The sequence below is a fragment of the Microcaecilia unicolor genome, chromosome 8 (assembly GCF_901765095.1).
Source record: "Microcaecilia unicolor chromosome 8, aMicUni1.1, whole genome shotgun sequence".
In the NCBI taxonomy this organism is placed as follows: Eukaryota; Metazoa; Chordata; class Amphibia; order Gymnophiona; family Siphonopidae; genus Microcaecilia; species Microcaecilia unicolor.
In genome coordinates, this window is record NC_044038.1 from 175,123,707 (window position 1) to 175,149,317 (window position 25,611).

At 45.3% G+C, this 25,611-nt stretch overlaps 1 protein-coding gene across 3 annotated transcripts in view; it reads left to right on the top strand.

Annotated features, from left to right (window-relative positions):
• ARHGAP26 (Rho GTPase activating protein 26) overlaps positions 1-25,611 on the top strand; it is a 369,115-nt gene that overhangs the window by 286,752 nt on the left and 56,752 nt on the right. For all 3 annotated transcript variants that reach the window (XM_030211544.1, XM_030211545.1, XM_030211546.1), the window contains exons 19-20: positions 5,874-6,000; positions 22,177-22,327. In XM_030211544.1, coding sequence (XP_030067404.1) covers positions 5,874-6,000; positions 22,177-22,327 — 278 coding nt within the window. The remainder of the gene's footprint in view (positions 1-5,873; positions 6,001-22,176; positions 22,328-25,611) is intronic.

The window sequence follows — 25,611 nt, forward strand, 5'->3', positions numbered from 1 at the left end:
ACCTCAAATATAATAAAGAAAATCTAAGCCTCCAACTGATATCATAATTTACACTACACCTGCATATTAATTGTACATGCTGAGACTTGTACTCCTTAAAGTTATATATTTCATGCTACTGTCACCCCTTTCTTCTGCCAAAATTATCACCCTGCAATGTTATCAAAGTGAAGAAATAGCCTAATGGTCAGAACAGTGGGCTGAGAACCAGGGGAGCCTGTTTCAAATCCCATTGTGATTCCTTGTGTTCGTAGGCAAGTCACTTAACTGTCCATTGCCTAAGGTTCAAGCTTAAATTGTAATGGAGGTGGTGGAGCAGAATTTGAATGTGTGAGATAGACAGAAGATGCCTCAATAGAAAGAGGATGTTATCAAAACATAACTTAAAATGTTGCCATGGCTGCTCACGTGTTATAATAGACAGGAGTAGTGTTTAGACAGCAACTCAAGAAACAAGGAAGGAAAGCCAATGCCAGACAGACTTCTATGGCCTGTGTCCTGAAAATGGGAAAGCCAGATCAGGATCAAGTATGTGTATTATGCCCCGGATTCTGTATAGCGTGCCGAAATCAGCGTGGATTCTATAACAGTGCTCATAATTTAACAAGCTAATGAACACTGATAACAGCACTTTACAAGCAATAATGAGCACTAATTTGCACTGATTAGAATTTACGAGCACAATTCGCTAAGCATATTTTGTAACGAAGTTTGACGAACTTCTAATGCGTGCAGGGAAAAGGGATGGGGAATGGGCGTTTTGTGGATGTTCCAAAATTTACATGCCTTGTTATAGAATATGGCCTAGTGTGCCTAAATCTACGTGCAGGGATTTATTGGTGTAAATGGATGTGCGTAGATTTAGGCGCTGAAATATCAACTAAACATATTCTGTAATCGGCGCCTAAATCTTCTCTGATTACAGAATACGCTTAGTCGGCACTGAATTCAGTGCTGATTTTTTTAGACACAATATATAGAATCTCCTCCTATATGCTATGAGTGTGGGTGCTGTATATCTCGATGGGAGAGGGAAAGACATCTTAAATTTGAATTTAGCAAATTAATATGTTGTTAATTAGTAATACTGTTGGATTATTGGCTTAATCATGAATTGGTAATGATAGTGACTATTGGGTAGATTGGATTGACTGTTCAGGTCTTTATTTGCCACCATTCCCTAGGTTACTCTATTACAAGGAAAATACGAATTTGTAGAAATATAGGAAGGACGAGTTGCTTCCACTTTGGTCTGCTTGTGTCTTCTTGGCTGGGTCTTCATTTGGGCTTCTGTTTCTGGTACTTTCTTGAGGAAAAAAAAGTCTGCAACAGCTTTCTTTCACTTCCGCTCCATACTCACTAGAAATTCTCCTTCGTTCTGCTCTTGCCAGCTGGGATTTAGCCATTTACTACACAAAATTACACCAAATGACATGAAATATGTTTATGGTTTACTATTTGTATAATAACCTGCAGGAGGCAAACTAATTGCAGAATGCTATGCTCACGGGACATATGATCTAAATTATTGCATAAGAAATAAAGCCAGAAAAATGAGTATGTCACCCTAGTATTTCCTCCTTAGATTTGGAAGAGGAAATGTGTCCTCTCTATGTTAAGATTCTGTTTAAATTCCTAGAATTAATATCTCAGTGGAATGTTCCAAATGCACATTTATCTCATTAGATACATAATTGGTGAAGACTTATTATTATGGACAGTGCATTGTTGGCCAGGTGGTCAGTTATGAGTGTAAGTACAGCCATCCTGCTAAATCATCCCCAATAAATATTTATTATTGTTGAATGATAAGAAGTCTAAACATCTTCATTGGCTGCTAACAATTTGAGCCATTAATTAAATGTAAATAGAAACCTTCCTCTCACTTGAGATTTAAACAAGAGTAAAACAGTGTTCTAAAAATGGTCATCTGGAGTTTCTCAGTATTTTGCGTAGTGTTCACATATTAAATTTCCATATCTGTGTATCAGTTTTGCATCGTAGAATCATTGTTAATGTGTTTATTATATTGGCACAGATCCCCTGGATGACAATAAACCAAGTTTTGATATGTATCACATTTAAGATAAGAGAACTGACAGCTCCTGCAATGTGTGCAAGAGGTAACATCTCTAAGAAGAAAATACCTTGCAGTCCCCCCTCGTTACTTAGGATCCCAGTCAGTTAATAATTTCATTATTCAGCCGTCATTTGACTGTTTGTAGCAATCAAACCTACTTAACACTGGCATCCATCACCATATTCATTAACATCTCTGATGTCCACATGCCTATCAATATTTTTCCCTTTCAAATTTTCCAAGGGTTTTACGTGCACAGGCCTCTGAACTGGTAGATTATGTACCCTCAACATGCAAAGAATTGTGCAGTTGTTTGTTTTGAAATAATGAGTTTGGTTTAACTTAGCCACTGGAAAGCAAAAGTAGCATTCAGTCTTGCAGAACGTTTTCAGTGTCCTTACTTTTGGTTTGTTTTGAATTGAATCATTTTTAATTTGAAGCTAGGGCGCGCAGTTAAAGAGCTGTCAGCAGGAGTTATTGCAGTAGAGGTTGCTGTCTTTCCTCCTTCTCTGGACTTGATTGTGTTGTCTTAGTGACAAACCCACTCCCTGGTGGCTCTGTTGGGCAGCAGTCTCAAAGTAGGGCCTGTGATACAAAAGGTCCAACCCCAGAAACAATCTTTTAATAACTGTGCATCCAGAAAAATGTATCTCATAGATAAAACGTTTTGTATAGTGGGGAGTACTAGCCCATAGCTTTCCAGTAGAGAATGACACGGGGACAAAGTTTGTCCCCATCCCCGCCCTGTCCCCATGGGTTCTGTTTCCATCCCCACCCCGTCCTCACAGGTTCTGTCTCCGTCCGCACCCCATCCCCGCAGGCCCTGTCTCCGTCCCCGCCCCTTCCTCATGGGCTCTGTCCTCATCTACAGAAGCCTTGAACACTTATGATTTTATATTTAAATCTTTTTATTAAAGTATAAAAAGGAACAATATGCTGTGCAACTGTTGTTTATAAATTACAAATAGAAAACAATAACAATGAACAGCTATAGTAACCCTCCTTCCCACCACCACCTTCCAACTAGAAAATGACACAAGGACAAAGTTTGTCCCTGTCCCCGTGGGATCAGTCCCCGCCCCCATCCCTACGAGCTCTGTTCCCGTCCCCACTTCATTTTTTTAAACATTTGTACCCCACGCTTTCCCACTCATAGCAGGTTCAATGTGGCTTACATATTATATACAGGTACTTATTTGTACCTGGGGCAATGGAGGGTTAAGTGACTTGCCCAGAGTCACAAGGAGCTGCCTGTGCCTGCAGTGGGAATTGAACCCAGTTCCCCAGGACCAAAGTCCACCACTCTAACCACTAGGCCACTCCTCCACTACTTTCTGGTGACTTTCCTTCATAAGAAAGGTGCTTTTTTATGTGTTAGGGCCATAGAATACAAACAAGTTTAAAACATTCTCAAATATAGCTGCGTATTGATTTATGTGGGCCTCTGTCACCAGCACAGTTAATTCTCCCTTCTCAGCTGCACAGTATGCAAAACTGCCTCACAAAGTTAGCTCAGGATCTGTTCTGTTGTATCAGACTGTTCGCTTTCATGTTGTTTTCTTGGTCGACATTGGTTGGGCACAGTTTGAGGCCAGGAGAAGTTGGTTGAGCAGTCAGGGGCCATATTCTGATGAGTTTGTTAAACATTGGAGCAGATGTCTCTCCAACTGTGCAGCTGACAGGGTCAGTGTTGCCAACCTCCAACAGAAACCAGAAAAGGATCTGTTGAATGTTGTGCTGGAGGAAGTTTAGTGCTTGGCTGTAACTTTTTTAGAGATGAGAAGATACTTTGACTTTTCTTAACTGTGGAAAAAGAAGGGAGGCTGTTGATTTTCAGCTTAAATGGATTACAATAAAGTAATGATTTATTGATAAAAGTTAGACAGGCTGTCCTCTATCTCTTTAACTTGTCCTTCACCCCAGGGGCAATGGAACACCTTTTTTGTGGAATGGGCCAAACAAAGCAATCTCTAACTCCACTCCTAAACTCTCTATTGGCTGGTGCTGTATTGAGCAAAACCTTGGTAGGGCCAATGTGATCCCAGTTGCCTACCCCATTCTACTGCCCGTGCATCACCCTGGAGGCACCAGTTCAGTAGTGTCATGGGATTGGTTGGTGACTGGGTAGACAGAAGTCACAGAGGACCAGAGAAAAAATTCAGAGCAACTGCTATACTGTGATGTGCGTGGTACACATTTCACTATAATTTTGAGAAATACTTAAAGGGTATGTCTGCTAAAGGATGTGAAGCCCTAACGTGCACTTAGCACATGAGACAACGCTTAACGCAAAGCGCGTTAAAGCGTTTTGCAGTAAGATAGGCATTGGGAGGTGATGGAGCAGCAGTCCTGGTTCAATGGTACAGGAGAAGGGAGTCTACACTACAGTGAGGTTCTGGCTTTTTGACATCCAGGCTCTTGTGCTCCTGATACCTTATTCCAATTTTGTCTTTCACACCCCCTTCCCTTCTCCAAAAGTGGTCCCTGTACTGTATTTTTCCCCCAAATTAGATGCATAACTCCATGGTGAGGTGCTGTACCCACACTTATCCCCTAATTCTATGAAGTTGGGTGCCCAACTTAATGCTTAGCACCAAAGTTGTGCACACAGTTTATAGAATAAGGTCAGTTATGTGCCTAACTTATTTAATTAGATGCTAATTGGCACTAATTGTCCCTAATTAGCTGTTAGGCATATAAGTGTCCTTAGTTGGTATTCTGTGAACTGGAAGGCTGATGCTCAGAGCTGCCACGGTAAGCTAACAGCACAGAAATCATATTGCCGGAGCAGCGCTGAAACCTAGCTCGCCAATGCTCAAAAGAAATGATATTCAAATTATATGCATGCTGTAAAAGTGAAAGCAAGGAGGGGAGATGTACCTGATGCATGTGCTGAAGAGTTTCGTTGCAAGCTCAGCTCCTGTGTGCGTGCGCCTGGCAAACCCAAACCTGAAGCACATTGGCGTCTGTTTTCTGCGCCTTTAGATATAAGTGTTTCAAAAAAAAAAATTTTAACCTTGGAAGGCTTACATTTAAATGCAGGAAACAGGAGCCAATGTGTGCTTTCACTTTTGGATTTGCTCCAACTTGCACACATTCTGTAACGTGGTGCGCATAAATTCTAAGTCGCATAATTGAAAAGTGGACGTGGTTATGCTAGTGTAATGGGCGGGTCATGGACATTTCTAAAATCTATGTGTGTTGTTGTACACCCACTCCGTGCCTAATTTACACCAGGTTTTAATTGGTGTAATTGACTACAACCAAATTTAGTCATGCAGAGCAGCACTTGGTGTATTCTATAACGTATGTAAGCTGTGATATTTCTTTTATTTATTTAGATTTTGCTCACATCTTTTTCAGTAGTAGCTCAAGATTAGTTACATTCAGGTACACTAGGTAGCTCCCTGGCCCAGGAGGGCTCACAATCTAAGTTTGTACCTGAGGTACCAGAGGGTTAAGGGACTTGCTCAAGATCACAAGGAGCAGCAGTGGGATTTGAACCTGCCACCTCTGGATGTCAAGACAGGTGCTCTAACCCACTAGACCACTCCTCCATTCCAGATTATATAGAATCTAGCCTCAAATATCACATAAAAACAGAGGGATGAAGGGAGGAAGGTGTTCTGGAGTAAAATTTATATATCAATAAATCTCTGTTACAATTGGATCCTGAAAGAATAACTGAGTACAAAACATGTATATGTGGGGTTTTTCTTTTTACTGTCACCCCCAAACCCCCACTAGTCTAGTTTACAGGCATCTGACCTTATTCAACTTTCTTCCTTTGTAGATGTTTAACACAGTGCCGGAGGTGACACAGCTACATTTGTCTCGTAAAAGAAGTACAGATTCAAAGCCTCCCTCCTGCAGTGAGAGACCCTTGACGCTCTTCCATACCCTGCACTCTGCTGAGCAGTGTAAGTTCACAGTTCTCTTCTGAAAGGAGCCCTTCAGGGAACTGCATGCTGGTATTGTTGTAGGTAATATTTACTGTTTACAGATGGTATTTTGTAGAACAAACATAGAGCGGTTCATGGTGCTGACCAGGTTTCCGTCTTCAAAAGGAAATCCTTTGCTGCAACCACTGCTTAAACTGTGTCCTTTCCACATGCAGGTGTGGTGACCTTGGCGTGTCACGTCACCCTCCATTGCTTCAGGTACAACCAGAATGTAAACCATGTTCAGAAGAGAATATGTGAACTGCCCTGAGCAACATGGAGTAAGGCAAAACTGAAGTGGAGAAGGTGCATGTCAGAAACCAATCCCACCCCATCCCCTTTGCTAATCTGCCCAAAATGAAAGGGCTAGTTATCACGAGCTGTTTCATTCCCCAAAATAACCTTTTATCAAAGTCAACATCTGCCTCCCTTTAGTACAAATAGGACTCCAACTTCAAGACAATTCCTCCTTCATGAGACCAACCTGGATCCCTGGATTTTCACATGGATCTCTCAGTCCAGCACTGTTCTGGACACCCTTTTGACCAGGTTCTCTTCCTCTTTGCCTCTTAAAATTAATTTGTTCCATTCTGGAGCAGGACAATATTCAGTGCCATTTAACTGTCCAGGAGCAGTTCCTGGTTGGTTAAATAGCATTCAGCCGGTTAACCGCTAATATTCAGTGGAAGATAACCATTTATCCTAGTCACGGTTAGTGCATAGCGGCTAACCGGCTGTCCACAAATATTCAAGCATTAGCCGGCTACGTTTAGTGGCCAAATCAGACCACCTAAATAGTCCTTTCTTTGGCCACTATAAGCTTAACTGGCCAGTGCTGAATACTCAGTTACCCCCCCCCCCCCCCTCTTTTTACAGCAACTGGCGGTGCGGTAATGCTTACACAGCCCATTCAAAGTGAATGGCTTACATTGGCATTACCGCATGGCAGCTGCTAGCGCATCTTTCTAAAAGGGGCCGGGGGGGGGGGGGGGGGAAAGGTTATAAGTTTCAGCCAACCAAGCAAAAACCCCAACACTGGTGACTGGAATCGGCCAGCATTGAGTATCTGGGGTCAGCACTGATCCACGGCACTCCCACGATCTGAATATTGGGCCTGAGGCTGCTAGTCTTAACAGGCAAGAGGGAGGCTATTGCAGTTCTCTGTATGACACAGCTGCGCAATGCTTTGCAATTGGCGGGAGGGGGCATGGGTTTGATATACCTCCTTTCTGTGGTACAACCAAGGCAGTTTACATATTCTGTGGAACTACTTTCTCTGTCCCTACTGAGCTGACAATCTGTTTCTGTATCTGGGGCAATGGAGGGTTAGGTGACTTACCCAGGGTCACAAGGAGGTGCAGTGGGAATTGAACCCAGTTCCCCAGATTCTCAGCCCACTGCACTAACTGTTAGGCTACTCCTCCATATTATTTTGTCCAAATATGTCCAAGTGATGAAGCGCAGCTGTGCAGTTTTATTCAGAGCATCACAGAAGTGTCAGTGGAAGGGGCTGTCATTTCCTACCAGTAAAGACCCTCAGAAATGGAAAGAAGATTCTGGATAGAGGGGCCCAGGATATGGATCTTGAGGAGAGGGGGACCAGATCTGTCTTGGAGTTGAGGGGAATATATGAGTTAATTTTCATGCAGATATGCACTCATTCTGGTGCATACCTGCTAATATTGGTCGATATTAGCGTTCATAATAAACTTTTTGGCAGCCTAGGGTTACCATATGGCTCCAGAAAAAAAAAAAAGAGGACAGATTGAGCCAGTCCGGGTTTTACTTCCATTTCGGGCCCACTATATTCCAAACACCAGGTTTTTACAATTGGCGTCCAGCAGCAGAAAGTGCTCTAAAGTTATCAGTGTAATTGTCTTTAATTTTGACACCCTTCTGCCTGTGAGCAGCACACACACAAAAAAGAATGGATTGCTTCCCTTGTTATCTGTGTGATCTTTGAACCTATTATGATGCCAACAACGTAGATTGTAATCATAATATATATATATATATATATATATATATATATATATATATATCTACAGCTTTACATGGGTATTAAATAACAGCTCCTGTTTGAGTTTTTGCCACATGATGTCCCCAGAGTTGTGAACAACGAGCCCGAGTGAGATTAATGATCCAGAGAAGACTCACATTCACTTTGTGCAGAAAAGTATGTAAACGATTGTAAACATGTCTTCAAGAAATGAAGATTACTGAAGCTTCCACAGACAGACTTCATGGCGAGAGGAGATTGATGCGTGTTCAGTGAGACTGGACTGAGCAGAAAGAGTGGTGTGGGAGTTTCTAAGATTAGTCATAGGGGAGGGTGCAGAGAGAGTGACACTTAAACCTTCTGAGTTAATGGAGAACAAAAAAGCAGTGCCAGGCTGGTACGTGCTGTAACATGTGTCCCTGTAAGTATCCTTTACTTTTTAACAGTCCAACATACCTGCGTGCACAGACTGAAAAAAGCCCTCTGCTTGGCCATCTCCCAGCACGTTGAGTTCCGTGACCTGTCTTTGGAAGGATTTGATTTAAAAATGGAAATAACTTGTTAGTTGTTAGGCTCAAAGTGGTTGGAGTTGAGTCTTTGCTGCAGGTAGCTTAGATAAAGACACAAACTGGGCACTCTCCTTTCATTCCAAACCATACGCTACGTATATCCACACTTGACAAGCTGTCCAAGAAGAAGAATGGAATTTATTATGGCCGCAGCATTCTACAACTTACCTATGCAAAGATGACAGTAGCGAACAATTACATACATGGATACAGTTTGCAGTAATAAGCAGTTAACTACCTCATTCAATCTTCTATCTAGAGCATTTTATGGCATGTAGTCTAGCCTTTTGAGTCACACAGCTCCCTCTACTTCTGCCTTATTCACGTAGTGGATTCTCAGTTCTACCTGGAGCATATACCTTAGACATGCCTAGGCGCTAACCTCACTGCTTTGTTCGGAGGATTGCCGTCAAAGCTTCTGCCCCTTCTCAAACATTCAGTCTCTTTCTTGAAGCCTTCAGCCTCCCCATTCCGTCAAAGTCTGCAGTAGGCACAGCTGATCATCTGTTACTCTGGCACTAGCTCCTCTCCATCCAAGAGGGGGATTGATCCTTGTCTTAGACATTGTCCAAGCCACAGCTAGCATGGGACAAAACCATGTCACCTTTGACATTGATTAGGTGTAAGACATACCGCTGTGTATTCTATCAGGCTAGGACCCACCACCTTCCAAATGTTGCAACAAGACCCTGTCCTCCCTGACATGGGGCAGGTGGGATGGGTGAGCCATTGGAGCAGCATGCAAAATGGCGATTGCACCTTGGCAAACGCCGCTCCTACTGCCTCAAATGACCATCCCCTTTTCCCCACCTCCAGGACTTCCCCCCATGTCACCTGACTCTACTCCTACCCTTCTACTTCTTACTACCTCCCCTTCCTTTGCTATTCCTCCCACCTGGCCTCAGTCCCTCTTCTGATCCCCTCAGCTCCCCTCCTTCTTCCCAAGACTACATTTTTTGGGGGTTGTGCCGGGCCGCCACCCATTTGTGCATCTGACTACCTATATGGCTGGGTCATCACTCTGAAAAATTCTGGTTCCATATCATCAAGCTGATCAATCCATAGACTGGTGGGTTGTGTCCATCTACCAGCAGGTGGAGATAGAGAGCAAACTTTTGCCTCCCTATATGTGGTCATGTGCTGCCGGAAACTCCTCAGTATGTTCTCTATCTCAGCAGGTGGTGGTCACACACAGCAGCAGCTCTGGCTAGGCCTCCAAGCCTAATCCTTAGGTTTTGTTGAGGCCTGGGGTTGAGGGCTCTTTTGAGCAAGTGCAAACCTGGTGGTGTCAGGTCCCTCCTTTTCTCCCCCCTCCCGCTGGCTCCGTTTAAAAAAAAAAAAAAAAATATTTTTAAACGTCTTTAAAGGCGTTTAATTCGACGTTTCTTTAAACGTTCATTGCAGCTACTCACTGGGACACCAGTTCGTTACAGCTCGGAGCGGCAAGCAGGTAATTTTACCTTTTTATAGCGGGCAGGGGGTTCCCCGATTCTTCTCCTCGTGGCAATGGCGTCGGAGGGCGAGGGCGCAAAGGGTCGCTCCCCGGATCGCTGGAGCGCTTCTAGAGGGGATGCGGGGGTTTTACAACCTGATTCGCCCTTGATGGGTGATAGTTTAGTGACCGATGAATGTCCCGGTCGTTCCTCCGGCGTGGCGGTTTTTTCCCCGCCATAAACGCCCATCCCCCGCTCCTCGCCTCCGCCATCTTGGCCGGCCACGCGGCTCGGACGGCTTCTTCGGGGCCGCCCTTGAGGTTGGAGACATTAATGCCATGAACGCCCTTAATTTGGGCGACGGCACAAAAGCGGCTAAAGTTAAGCGCCGTTCTTCCCGCGCGGCTCCTTCACGGAGTTTCGCGCCGGACGCCATTTTGGATGCGCAGCATGTCTCTCCCCCGCTATTGCGAGCGCCGGTTGAGAGTGCGTCTAGGGCTGTTGCCCAGGCTGCGGAAGTGCACAGTCTGGGGGGTTTCTCCCCCGAGTTTGTTTTGCTGCTGCATCAGGCTTTCCTCATGCAAAACGCTGCCCCTGCTCCCTCTTCTGATAAGAGGTTGAGGTTCCCAGAGGTAAACGCCCTCGGGTTGATTTCCAGGCCTTGGAGGACTTTTGTCTCCTCCGATGTAGATGAGGGCAGCGTGTCTGAGGTCTCCCAACGATCCTTTGCGGATTCCTTGGAGGAGATAGATCCCCGCTCGGCTGGAGCGGATGACCCCTCTGCAGCGCGGCTTTTTAGCCCAGAGGATTTGCCCAACCTGTTGTTACAGGCCATGGACACTTTGAAGATTTCCTCTCCGGAGGACGTCTCTCCCTCAGCCCCTGTTGGCTCTGCCATTATGCTGGGGACGAAGCGCCCGCCTAGAACCTTCCACGTGCATGATGCCATGCACACCTTAATTGCGGCTCAATGGGATGTCCCGGAAACGAGCCTTAAATGGCTAGGGCTATGTCCCGCCTCTATCCTTTGGCTGTGAGTGAACGTGAGGCCTATCTGTGGCCTACCGTGGATTCTTTAATCACTGCGGTGACTAAGAAAACGGCGTTGCCGGTGGAAGGTGGCACGGCCCTAAAGGACGCCCAAGACAGAAGATTGGAGGCGGCCTTAAGGTCGTCCTTTGAGGCAGCTGCTTTAAGTTTGCAGGCCTCAGTTTGCGGCTCCTATGTGGCCAGGGCGTGCCGGACTATGGTGCAGCGGGCTTCCCCCTCGGATCATTCCTTGAGGGCTGATTGGCCGGCCCTGGAATCGGGCTTAGCCTATTTGGCAGACTTGCTGTATGATGTCTGGAGAGCCTCAGCTAAAGGCATGGCTCAGACAGTCTCTGCGCGGCGGTGGCTTTGGCTGAAACATTGGTCTGCTGACCACGCCTCTAAATCCCGCCTGGCTAGATTGCCTTTTAAAGGCAAGCTGCTCTTTGGGGTCGAGCTGGACAAAATCGTGACCGATCTCGGCACGTCTAAGGGCAAGAAATTACCAGAGGTCAGGGCTCGGGTTAGTACTCGTCCCGATACCTCCAGAGGACGGTTGCAGGAAGCCCATCGGTACCGCCCGGGCAAGTCGGGTTCCTCTGCCCCCTCTTCCTTCAAGAGGAATTTCTCCCCCAAGCAGCATTCCTTTCGCAGAGACCGCCGTCCCGGAGGTGCTCCCTCCGGTCCTCCCCCAGGGTCTCGTACCCAATGACGGGGCCTTGGTCCACGCCCCAGTGCAGATTGGAGGACGGCTGTCCTCGTTTCTGGGCGAGTGGACCACTATAACTTCAGACGCGTGGGTGCTGGAAGTCATCAGAGACGGCTACAAGCTAGAGTTCTGCCAACCCTTAAGAGACGGGTTTGTACTCTCTCCCTGCAAGTCTCCGGTCAAGCTGTGGTAGTGCAGCAGACCTTGGACAACCTGATCCGCCGGGGTGCGGTCGTTCCGGTGCCAAAAAATCAGATTGGCAAGGGACGTTACTCCATTTCCTTTGTGGTTCCAAAGAAAGGAGGTTCTGTCCGGCCTATCCTCGACCTCAAAGGGGTCAATCGGGCCTGGAAGTGAGGCACTTTCGCATGGAGACTCTCCGCTCTGTTATAGCGGCAGTGAAGGCAGGAGAGTTCTTGGCTTCCTTGGACATCAAGGAAGCGTACCTGCATATTCCCATCTGGCCTCCTCTCCAACGCTTTCTGCGTTTTACAGTCCTGAGACGACACTTCCAGTTCAGAGCCCTCCCTTTCGGGTTGGCTACTGCTCCGCGGACCTTTTCCAAAGTAATGGGGGTCATAGCGGCCTTCCTGCTAAAGGAAGGAGTACAAGTCCATCCTTATCTGGACGACTGGTTGATCCGAGCCCCCTCTTATGCAGAGTGCGGCAAAGCTATGGACCGGGTAATTGCTCTTTTGAGCTCCCTGGGATGGATCATCAACTGGAAGAAGAGCCAGCTGCGCCCGACTCAGTCCCTGGTGTATCTGGAAGTTCGATTCGACACTCAAGTGGGCAGAGTGTTCCTGCCAGACAATCGGATTGTCAAGCTTCAGGCTCAGGTGGACTAGTTCCTAGTAGCCTCTCCTATTCGGGCTTGGGACTACGTGCAGCTGTTGGGCTCTATGACGGCCACGATGGAAGTAGTGCCCTGGGCCAGGGCTCATATGAGACCACTACAGCTATCTCTGCTGCTGCGCTGGACTCCGATGTCGGAGGATTATGCTGTGCGCCTTCCCGTGGACCCAGCAGTGCGCAAGGCGCTGAGCTGGTGGACGCAGACAGACAAGTTGTCTGCAGGATTGCCTCTGGTGACCCCGGAGTGGATTGTCGTCACGACAGACGCCTCTTTGATGGGCTGGGGAGCCCACTGCTTGGGAAGGACAGCGCAGGGGCTCTAGTCTCCTGCAGAGGCAAGTGGTCTATCAACCTCCTGGAACTCAGAGCCATTCGGTTGGTGTTATTGGAGTTCATCCCGGTACTGGTGTTGAAGCCTGTACGGGTCCTGTCGGACAATGCCACGGCTGTGGCCTATATCAACCGCCAGGGAGGTACCAAGAGCGCCCCTCTAGCCAAGGAGGCTATGAGTCTTTGCCAGTGGGCGGAAGCGAACCTGGAGCAGCTTTCAGCGGCCCACATTGCCGGAGTCATGAATGTCAAGGCGGACTTTCTCAGTCGCCATACCTTGGAGCCCGGAGAGTGGCAACTATCTGCTCAGGCGTTCTTGGACATCACGAAGCGCTGGGGCCAGCCGAGCCTAGATCTGATGGCGTCATCGGCCAATGGCCAAGTGCCGCGCTTTTTCAGCAGAGGACGGGACCCTCGATCCCTGGGAGTAGATGCTCTTCTCCAACAGTGGCCGACACAAGAGCTCCTCTATGTGTTCCCGCCCTGGCCCATGTTGGGCAGGGTGCTAGACCGGGTGGCAAAGCATCCCGGCAGGGTAATCCTGGTGGGTCCGGATTGGCCCAGACGTCCCTGGTATGCGGACTTGTTCAGGCTCTCAGTCGACGATCCTCTGCGGCTGTCAGTGGAGCAGGGCCTGTTACATCAGGGTCCCGTGGTGATGGAGGATCCCTCTCCCTTTGGTCTTACGGCCTGGCTATTGAGCGGCAGCATCTGAGGAAGAAGGGCTTCTCAGACAAGGTCATCGCCACTATGCTGAGAGCGAGGAAGCGCTCTACTTCTACTGCTTACGCCAGGGTTTGGCGTATCTTTGCAGCATGGTGTGAAGCAGGCTCACTTTCTCCCTTCACTGCTCCAATTTCTTCAGTGTTGGCGTTCCTGCAAGAAGGTCTGGAGAAAGGCCTGTCGCTCAGTTCCCTTAAAGTCCAGGTAGCGGCTCTGGCTTGCTTCAGGGGCCGCCTGAAGGGTGTTTCCCTGGCTTCGCAGCCAGATGTGGTGCGCTTTCTCAAGGGAGTTAATCACCTGCGCCCTCCTCTGCACTCAGTGGTGCCTGCGTGGAATCTCAACCTGGTGCTAAGAGCATTGCAGAAGCCGCCTTTGGAACCCTTGTCGAGGGCATCTCTGAAAGACCTGACGTTGAAAGCAGTCTTTTTGGTGGCTATCACTTCAGACAGAAGAGTTTCCGAGCTCCAGGCGCTCTCATGTCGAGAGCCTTTTCTGCAGTGCACTGAGGCAGGAGTGACTATTCGCACAGTGCCTTCCTTCCTGCCCAAGATTGGTTCTCGCTTCCATGTGAATCAGCAGCTCTGTCTCCCTTCCTTTCGTAGGGAGGACTACCCAGAGGAGTACTCCGCTCTTGAATATCTGGATGTGAGACGAGTCATCATCAGTTACTTGGAAGTGACCAATGATTTCCGGAAATCGGATCATCTGTTTGTCCTGTTTGCAGGTCCTCGTAAGGGTCTGCAGGCTGCTAAGCCTACAGTGGCAAGATGGGTCCAGGAAGCCATTGCAGCGGCTTATGTGGCCGCGGGGAAGGTGCCGCCTATCCAGCTGAAGGCTCACTCCACGAGAGCTCAGGCGGCCTCGATGGCAGAGGCCGGATCCGTCTCCTTGGAAGAGATATGCAAGGCGGCAACGTGGGCTTCGGCTCATACATTCTCCAAGCATTACCGTTTGACTGTGGCTGCACGGGCGGAGGCCCGGTTTGGAGCTTCAGTGTTGAGGTCAGGGATTTCTATGTCCCGCCCTGGGTGAGTACTGCTTCGGTACATCCCACCAGTCTATGGATTGATCAGCTTGATGATATGGAAGGTAAAATTATGTATAATCATACCTGATAATTTTCTTTCCATTAATCATAGCTGATCAATCCATAGCCCCTCCCAGATATCTGTACTGTTTATATTCTGGTTGAATTTTAGGTTCAAGTTTAGCCTTCAGTTACTTCAGGAGGACTTCGTGTTCAAGTTCTTCTTTCACTTGGATTCTTCAAGAGTTGAGACGAGTTTGTGTTACAGTGAGCTGCTGCATTCCTCTCCCCTCCGTTTTACGGGGCTGGATTGAGACATAAATTCTGCCGGCACTCCCTCCCGCTTCGTGCGGCTGTAGGGCAGCTTTGTACCCCTCCCGCTTCGGCGGTGTTAGGGTCAGTCAGCTCCTCCCGCGGTTGCGGTTGCAGGATAAGCCAGATCCCCCCGCATCGGCGGGTGTGGTGTCCCTCCCCCGCTCCGCGGGGATGAGCTGGACGGATTCCCCTCCCCCACTTGTGTGGGGATGAGCTGGGTTAATTCCCCTCCCCCGTTTCGGCGGTGGTGAGCTGGGCAGAGTGTCCCTTCGTGGGTGTAATTCTCTAAGTGCTGAGTCCTGCGGATGGAGCTTTGATATCGACATACTGAGGAGTTTCCGGCAGCACATGACCACATATAGGGAGGCAAAAGTTTGCTCTCTATCTCCACCTGCTGGTAGATGGACACAACCCACCAGTCTATGGATTGATCAGCTATGATTAATGGAAAGAAAATTATCAGGTATGATTATACATAATTTTACCTTGGACACTCAGGGTCTCCTCGCTCCTCATCCAGCAGATATATCTTGCATGTTGAGCTATTTATTAGACTCCTAGAGCTTCTTTCAGCTCTGGATAACATTCTGGGTGGTAGAAACTCATTGAGGCATAAGATATTTTTGTGATATAGACCATTATAAAATTTTGTACTTTAATAGCAGTCTCGCTCAGAATGCACACAGGGAGAATTTGATAACAGGATTCCTCCATTTAGGTGCCCTGAGGACATGTGGTGAGAGTCTGGTCTATATCAGCACCCAGTTTCCATTACAGAATACTAGTGTAACCCAGTATTATCATACTGTACATTTACACTGGCTCAAAAAGAACTAATCAATATCTATCAAACATGCAGTTCAAAATGGATAGAAAAAAAAACAGTATCCTTCAGCTTATCTGAAATCTCATTGTGTATAATTCATACATCAATATGGAACAGCAGGCGTCAACTGGATATGGATGTCACTTTCAATATGTTCCCTTCATTCCTGCCTTTAGGGATGTTTATACCATTGATCCATCAGCACCATTCATTTCTTTTCAGCTCCATACACAACTATAAGCTCCCAGTGTAAGAAACACAACATTAAATACACAGAGACTCTTTATGTTAAGCATAATCATGTGATCTAAACCCATGAATCATGGATCAGTGAAGTGCCCAAAAATGAACATGCAAATGTTTCATATTCAAATTAATCTTTTGCAAGAAACTGATAAATTATACTAAAACATCATTTCCTAATTTCATATTCAACTCTTAGGGTAGGACTGCTTAATGTTGGTCCTCGAGTGCCGCAAATCAGTCGGGTTTTTAGGATTTCCCCAATGAATATGCATGAGATCTCTTGGTTTACAGCGGGGAATATTCATTGGAGAAATCCTGAAAACCCGACTGGGTTGTGGCCCTCGAGGACCGACTGAGCACCCCCCTGCCTTAAGGTATAGTGTCTCTACATAAAGAAAAGATCCTTTGTTGTTCTAAGGAAGACCTGTCCGTATGGCATTGATGTGCCTTATTTATCATTCTGTGTATAGTACACCAAAAATTAGATACCAAGTCATTAATAAATGCTTTACTTAGAGAAGGCAGTTTTCCTCGGGAGTTTTGGAAAATAGTTTTGACCCCTATACCAAAGTCACACGGAGTAGACTTGACTGAAGTGGCTAATTTTTGTCCTGTTGCCAGCATTCCATGGCTTGCTAAGTTGTCAAAATCTATAGTTGCATCATAGATAATGTCTTATTTAGATCTGTATCAATGTCTTCATGATTCACAATTTGGATTCAGACCAATGCACAGTACAGTATTGGTTGTGTTGGTCACTAAAGTCAAGATTCTACTAAGTCAAAATATTCTATCTGTTCTAATGCAATTTGATGTTTGGGGGCCTTTGATACTGTTGATCATGCATTATTGTTAAACAGGCTGAGTGGTTTGGGATTGGATGGAACTGTTTTGAAGTGGTTTAGGCAGTATAGTGTCAGAAAAAATGGAAAATGTTCAGAAACTTGGAGTTCTGTTTATGCTGTTCCTCAGGGTTCGTCTTTGTCGCCAATATTGTTTAACTTTTTATGAGTTCCTTGGCTAATCTTTTAACATCTTCGTTATTTTATGTTGCTTTTTATGTTGTAGATATAGATGGTTTAATCTCGGAGTGTATTTCTAGGACACTTCATTGGGCATCAGTGAATTTTTTTTTTTTTTTATAAATTTAAATCATTATTATACCAAGGATTTACACTTGTTCAGGAAAGAGTTTTAACATTTCAAAAATTTAAAGGAATATAAATAATACTTATAACATTAACACATCAGTGAATGTATTAAAGCTTAACACAGCTAAGACTGAATTGCTCTATTTTGCTACATCTTTAACCAGAGTTCCACAAAAACCTGGTTCTGAAAACAGGGGAATCGCTTAACTTTTGATAATTCATCTAGAGTGTTAGGCTTCATTCTAGACGCACAATTAACTATGAAACATCAAGTTGATAATTTGTGTAAAAGGGTGTTTGCAAAACTACAACAGCAATAAGATGCTCTTTCCACTTGACACAATTTAGATTGTTGGTCCAGGCTATAGCAGGGACGTAGCTAGGTGAGTCCACGGGGGCATGGGCCCCCAGAGATTTAGTCCTGGCCCCCTCCACTTTTGAATACACCCCCCCCCCCCGGCTGACCCTCCCCCTCCACTTTCGACCCCGCCACCGCCACAAGGTACCTTTGCTGGCGGGGGTCCCCAACCCCTGCCAGCCTTAGTCTTCTTCAGCGCCGGTCTCTGGCGCGTTCGCTGATCTGTACTGTGAGTCCTGACATCCAGCACGTCTTGCACGTTCCTTTAAGTGAAAGGACAGTGAGAGAATGAATAAACACTTAATGCAAAGACAAAGAGACAACCGCTGAGAAAATCTTTGCATTAAGTTAAGTATTTACTCATTCTCTCCTGTATATTAAGAGATGTCCGTTCAGTGGAAAACAATGACAATCCTATGTCGGCTGCCACCCGGGGCAGATCGCCAATGCGCACCCCCCCCCCCCCCCCGGGTGCAGCACGACACCCCCCCCCCCAGGTGTATTTTTAGCTGCTGGGAGCAGCTGCGCGGTTCTTGGCTCTGCTGGCTCTCTGCTCCCTCTGCCCCGAAACAGGAAGTAACCTGTTCCACGGCAGAGGGAGCAGGGAACCAGCAGAGCCAACAGGCACATGGCTGCTCTCTGCACTCCTCCAGCAGCATGCAGCTGGGGCGGACCGCCCCCACTGCCCCGCCTTTGGTACGCCACTGGTGGAAAATCTTACTTAATAAATAAATATTAATGTATAAAAACAGTTACAAAAATATACTAAAGAAATATCTCTTCTAAGTCAAGAAAGTATCAATAAATGATCTAGGAGGTTTTCAAGACTGGTGAAGAGGTTCTATTGGCAGTTCGGTGTATAAAAGTTCACATGAAAGAACCGAACATCTGAGATCTTTTCCTCCTTAGCAAATGGCTTAAAATAGAACAGAAAGTTTTCAGAGACTTGCTATTTTGTATAGATCTACCTAACACAGTTATATAGCAAGATATCTGCCACTGAAACGCGTCAGTTACACTAGGAATTGTACAACAGATTTGGAGAGCAGATTTGCTGTTATAGAAGAACTAGCTTAGTTCTAAGATTTTTGATGTCTACCTTTTAGTACCTTTTATAGAATGGGCCTTGTTAAAAATGCATTAACAGCATTTCTCTATTTCCATCACAGTGAGGTGTGTTAGCAAGGTCTGGCGTAAGCCATCTTAGATATTCAAAAGAGTGGTACTTCAATAAGCAGAGTTAAACCAATGACACTTCCATTCATCTAACGCTAATGTAACTCCCACATTCAATAATTCGGGGTTTAACCATCCATTTTGTTTTACCTACATAAAATAATTTTCACAGACTTTAAACGATGTGTACAACACATTGGGAGTGATAGTCTGAAAAATATGACAGTTCATTGATTTTAAAGGTATTTATTTATTTATTTATTGAGATTTATTAACTGCCTTTATGAAGAGATTCACCCAAGGTGGTGTACAGCAGGTACAGTTTAACATAAAACTTACAATTTTGTTAACAACATAACAATAGTAAAATAACCAAAAATAAACATAAATACAATAAATGATGTAAACTTGAAAGCAGTAAATTGAAACCTATAATAGAACTATCATAAAAGAGTATCAAAAATATACACATTTAACAGCACTGGAATTCAAATACCAGAGATACGTTCCAAAGAGAGTTAGAGCAAACATTGTCTGCATAAAAGCTACATAAATAACCTGAGGCTAGTCGTCATGTCTGAGCAAGAGCTATTAGAAATAATGCTGAGCAAAACGTAACATTTTATTTACTACTAGTCAGTGTCTGGGATTAATCTTTGTTTAGCAGATTCTGGCTATTCTTAGTCACAGAGACCTTCTGTTGAGTTTGTACAAGTAATAGACACTGCCTGCCTGCCTGCCTCCCTCCCTCCCTCCCATAAATGATTTTAGGTTCCTGTCATAGCCATGAGGAGACCAGCTTGGAAACATGAGAGAGCAGGCTGGAAAGCCTGGGCCTGTCATCGAGAGAATCTGCTGAACGTTCCACAGCAGTGCTGCTGGACACAGCCTTCGAGTATCAGATCTGTCTGTGTGCTCTGGAGAAGGCTATCACAAATATGTTATTAAGGAATGCAAAGGATACCACTTCCAGGATCTTACATCTGCCTTGAATTCTGCGCTAACGAAGGAAGCCAAGAGAGATTTTAGAGAGAAAATTCTAGCCAGCAGTTTTAAGCTTCCTTTGCCGTGGTTGACATCGGTCTTGTTTATTGCTACTATTTATGTTGTAATTTGTATGGCCTTATCACTGCAATTTGCTATGAACAGATCTGTGTGATCTTTAGGAAAGAGGGTATATGGGGTGGCCCTCGTTCTCTTGCCAGCTGGACCATTAAAACAGGAGCCTTTATTTCTAGAGGTGGAAAGAGCCACATAATTTCATAACAAAATAGACTCTTAAAACAAAAATTAGCATTTATGATACGGTTTTATCATTGGATTTTTTTTATGTGCTATTGGTTTTTATGTATGTTTATTCATGATCCACGTTGCACAACTGTTTTTTTTTTTTTTTTTTGAACAGTTGACCATAAAACAAAAAAAACTGATATGTTTGTAGTGCTTATACATGAGCCAGTCACTTTTCAAACCCATCCCTTTTCAAATAGCTTATCCACAAGACAACATAGTTCATGTAGCCAATCACTCATCAGTACACAGAGCCCTGGTAATACGAAAAACTGTAAAGAAGAAACACAAGTATTACCACAGCAGAGATGTAGAAATTAAAAACTTTATTGAGATACCTGACGTGACAATTGTGTGGGGACCGAGCGTATTTGCAGTCTTGCTGGTCCAAAATCATCACTGTTTAGTCATGCAGTAAGCCTGATGCTGCTTGAGGGTGAACATAACATAGTAGATGATGGCAGAAAAAGACCTGCATGGTCCATCCAGTCTGCCCAACAAGATAACTCATATGTGCTACTTTTTGTGTATACCCAACTTTGATTTGTACCCGTGCTCTTCAGGGCACAGACCGTATAAAGTCTGCCCAGCACTATCCCTGTTAGGGTGGCCATGTTGGGCATCTCAATAACATCCTATTGCCCATCACTCTCCATTCCTCTTTGTTCTCCATTTTATTTTTCTGTCCTTGGTCAACACTCTTTGTAGTTGGCTTGAAAACATTTTTATGAGTTCATAGCTTCATGACTTGTATATCTGCAGTGAACTGGTCTGTGTTCTTGTTCAGCATTTTGGACTTCGCTTTCAACTCATCTGAAGTAGAGAGGTGTGTTAGCCGTGTTAGTCCACTCTTAAAGGTTATCAATAGAAATCAAACAAAATAAAACATGGAAAAGAAAATAAGATGATACCTTTTTTTATTGGACATAACTTAATACATTTCTTGATTAGCTTCCGATTTTCCGATCTGAGGAAGAAGGGCAACCTTCGAAAGCTAATCAAGAAATGTATTAAGTTATGTCCAATAAAAAAAGGTATCATCTTATTTTCTTTTCCATGTTTTATTTTGTTTGATTTCTATTGATAACTCATCTGAACAAATACTGGATGGGAAGAACTGAACTGCAACTTCAGCTTCAAATTCATTACCCACCGCTCATTCTGAGGCATAAAATATAAGCCCATAAATATCCTTCAATTTTCCATGCAGAGTCATCATTCTCCTTTATGGAGCTTCTCGGCCTCGGTTTCGAGAGCACATTGCTGTCAATCTGAGTCAGTTTATATAGCCAAGAATTCTCCTGCATTGTTTTTCTGGTCCTCTTCATATATTTTGTAGGCAAGCAGTTGAGGAATCACAGAGGGTAAAGATGCTGAAAGTAACAGGCAGGTCTATATCAACAGGAGCAGAAATGTGGGACATAACTTATAGATTCAGGCTGGCATCTCATCTTGAGGGAACATCTAGACAAATATGGCAATATACAAGCAGATATTGGTACTAATTAGATTTAAATGGCATTTACAGGTGTAAATTTAGGCTCAGTCTGAAAAAGGAGGCATGGAAATGGGAGGGGCATGGGCATAACGAGGCGTTCTTAAAATGAACGCACACTGTTACAGAATAACGGGGATATATTTGCACCATGTTTCAGTTGGTGCAAATGGTCACGCTTAAAATTAGGCACGATTCCTGGGCATAAGCACTATTCTGTAAACCGCACCTAACTTTAAGCGCAGCTTTATAGAATAGTGCTTTTTCCAGTGCCGATATTTTTGGCACCATATATAGACTGTAGCCCCTTATGTCTGTCAACAGTATAATAATAAGTTGAAAACCTCACAGCAGCTTTCTAAAGATAATACTTTGAAGTTACCTCAGTTCTTATACTTGAATATATTTCCCGTGGGTGCTCTGCAAATATTGTACAATGAACGACAGGGCCTGGAACACGGGAAAAGCTTTTATTTATATATTTATTAACTCTTCTGGGTAGCATGGGACCTGGCCTCTTTTTCCAATACAGCGTGACTCTTATACCAACCCCCCTCCCCCCCCAAATAAATAAATACAAATTGACAGCTTTATTGTGTGCGTCTGTTGTTTTTCCTTCTTCAGTGGAGACTATGAACTGTATCAACTCCAGTGCTGAGTCAGTGGCTTCTTCCAATGCAAACAGCTCCCCAGACTCCTCCAGCGCTCTGCTGCCGAACCTGAGTGGCCTGAACTCCTGCGACTCTAACCTGCAGACGAATAGGCCAAATTCCTTGTAAGTATCGTGGGCTGTGTTGCACAAGCCACCGTGAACAGAATCCTAATGAAACAAGCAGTGTTCTAAAGCCAGTTGCTATTCTGAAAGCCACCAAATTCCGCTATGGACTTTTGCACAAGAGTTGTCATCACCTCAGTACTCTGTGACTTTTCACCACTTTGTTCAGGTTTTTTGTTTTTTTTGGCCGTGCAGGAAAAGTCGGGGTGTGCAAGAGGGGCGTAAGAGGATGTGGTGTGGTGGATGGAGCCTTGAACTGTAACTTACTAATTCCCTTGAGATTTCTGACTTCAGCCCCCTGTTGCTCTCACTCATTCTTGCATAGCTTTAAGCAAGTCACTTCAGCTGGAGTGCCTGGGCTTACCCTGTTGTCACTGGGTCACCATGGCAATAGTGATGCAAGGATCTCACTTATTCATAATGATGTTTCTTGACAACCAGAATTTTATTTATTTATTTATTTTATTTATTTATCTATTGCATTTGTATCCCACATTTTTCCACCACTTTGCAGGCTCAATGTGGCTTACAGTACATCATGAATAGTGGAAATATATTAGAAGATAGACATTTAGTGCTGCAGGAGGTTCTTGAGTAACACCATCTCTCCCACTGTCACCCCCCCCCCCCCCCCCCCATCTGTCATATCCTCAACCTCTCTCTCTCCACTGCAACTGTCCCCGACTCATTCTAGCATGCTGTTGTCACACCGCTCCTCAAGAAACCTTCACTTGACCCTACTTGTCCTTCCAACTATTGCCCCATCTCCCTCCTACCCTTCCTCTCCAAGATACTTGAACGCACCGTTCACAGCCGCTGCCTCGATTTTCTCTCCTCTCATGCCATTCTTGACCCGCTTCAGTCCAGTTTTCGCCCTCTACACTTGATGGAAACGGCTCTTACTAAAGTCTGTAATGACCTGTTCCTTGCAAAATCCAAAGGTCACTACTCCATCCTCATCCTCCTTGACCTATCCGCCGCCTTTGATACTGTTAACCACAATCTACTTCTTGACACACTATCTTCACTTGGGTTCCAGGGCTCTGTCCTCTCCTGGTTCTCCTCTTATCTCTCCAACCACACCCTCAGAGTTCACTCACATGGCTCCTCCTCCACTCCCATCCCGCTCTCTGTTGGGGTTCCTCAAGGATCTGTCCTTGGGCCCCTTCTTTTTTCAATCTACACCTCTTCCCTGGGCTCACTGATCTCCTCTCATGGTTTCCAATATCATCTTTATGCCGATGACACTCAGCTTTATCTCTCCACACCAGACATCACTGCAGAAACCCAGGCCAAAGTATCGGCCTGCTTATCTGACATCGCTGCCTGGATGTCCAACCGTCACCTGAAACTGAACATGGCCAAGACTGAGCTCATTGTCTTCCCACCTAAACCCACTTCTCCTCCCCCTCCACTCTCTATCTCAGTCGATGGCACCCTCATCCTTCCCGTCTCATCTGCCCGCAACCTTGGAGTTATGTTCGACTCCTCCCTCTCCTTCTCTGCCCATATCCAGCAGACAGCCAAGACCTGTCGCTTCTTTCTCTACAACATCAACAAAATTCGCCCCTTCCTCTCTGAACACACCACCCGTACTCTTATCCACGCTCTCATTTCCTCTCGCCTTGACTACTGCAGTCTGTTCCTCACTGGCCTCCCACTTAACCACCTATCCCCCCTTCAATCCGTTCAGAACTCGGCTGCGCGTCTCATCTTCCGCCAAAACCGTTATGCGCACATCACCCCCCTCCTCAAGTCTCTTCACTGGCTTCCGATAAGACACCGCATACAATTCAAGCTCCTCCTACTAACCTACAAATGCTCTCAATCTGCAGCCCCTCACTACCTCTCCACCCTTATCTCCCCGTACGCCCCTACCCGTAACCTTCGATCACAAGGCAAATCCCTCCTCTCGGTACCCTTCTCCACCACCGCCAATTCCAGGCTCCGCCCTTTCTGCCTCGCCTCACCCTATGCCTGGAATAGATTCCCTGTGCCCATACGCCAAGCATCCTCACTGTCCATCTTCAAATCTCTACTCAAAACCCACCTCTTCAATGTCGCTTTTGGAACCTAACATTGTACCTAGTAACCTAGACTGTTCCAACTATTGATTGTCTACTCCAATTATTGCTTGTCTGCTCTTCTTGTCCTCTGGATTGTAAGCTCCTTTGAGCAGGGACCGTCATTCTTTGTTTATTGTACAGCGCTGCGTAACCCTAGTAGCGCTCTATAAATGTCAAATAGTAGTAGTAGTAGTAGTAGTAGTAACATGATAATGATAAAACATGGTAGTAATATAAAGCAGATATTGTAAGACAGTACTGAATATATGTGGAGGCGTGTATATTCACATTTGTTGATCTTTGTGGTATTCCTTAATAAAGAGATGGGTCTTCAGTAGTTTGCGGAAGTTAGTTCGTAAATCGTTTTTAAGTTGCGCGGCAGTGCGTTCCATAACTGTGTGCTCAAGTAGGTAAAGTTTGACGCATGCATTCGTTTGTATTTTAGACCTTTACAGTTGGGGAAGTGCATAAGTACATAAGTAGTGCCATACTGGGAAAGACCAAAGGTCCATCTAGCCCAGCATCCTGTCACCGACAGTGGCCAATCCAGGTCAAGGGCACCTGGCACGCTCCCCAAACGTAAAAACATTCCAGACAAGTTGTACCTAAAAATGAGGAATTTTTCCAGTCCATTTAATAGCGGTCTATGGACTTGTCCTTTAGGAATCTATCTAACCCCTTTTTAAACTCCGTCAAGCTAACCGCCCGTACCACGTTCTCCGGCAATGAATTCCAGAGTCTAATTACACGTTGGGTGAAGTGCAGATTAAGGAATGTGCGGGATAATCTTTTAGCATTCCTGAGTGATAAGTCTATCAGGTCTGACATGTAGGCTGGTGCATCTCCGTGAATGATTTTATGAACTAGGGAACATATTTTGAACGTGATGCGTTCTTTAAGAGGGAGCCAGTGCAGCTTTTCTCGTAGGGGTTTAGCACTTTCATATTTTGTTTTACCGAATATGAGTCTAGCTGCAGTGTTCTGGGCTGTCTGAAGTTTCTTGATTATTTGCCCTTTACAGCCGGCGTAGAGTGCGTTGCAGTAGCCTAGATGACTGAGCACCATTGATTGTACCAGGTTACGGAAAACGGTCCTTGGGAAGTAAGGTCTTACTCTTTTTAATTTCCACATTGAGTGGAACATCTTTTTGGTTGTGTTTTTCGCGTGGCTCTCAAGTGTTAGGTGTCGATCGATGGTAACTCCAAGAATTTTTAAGGT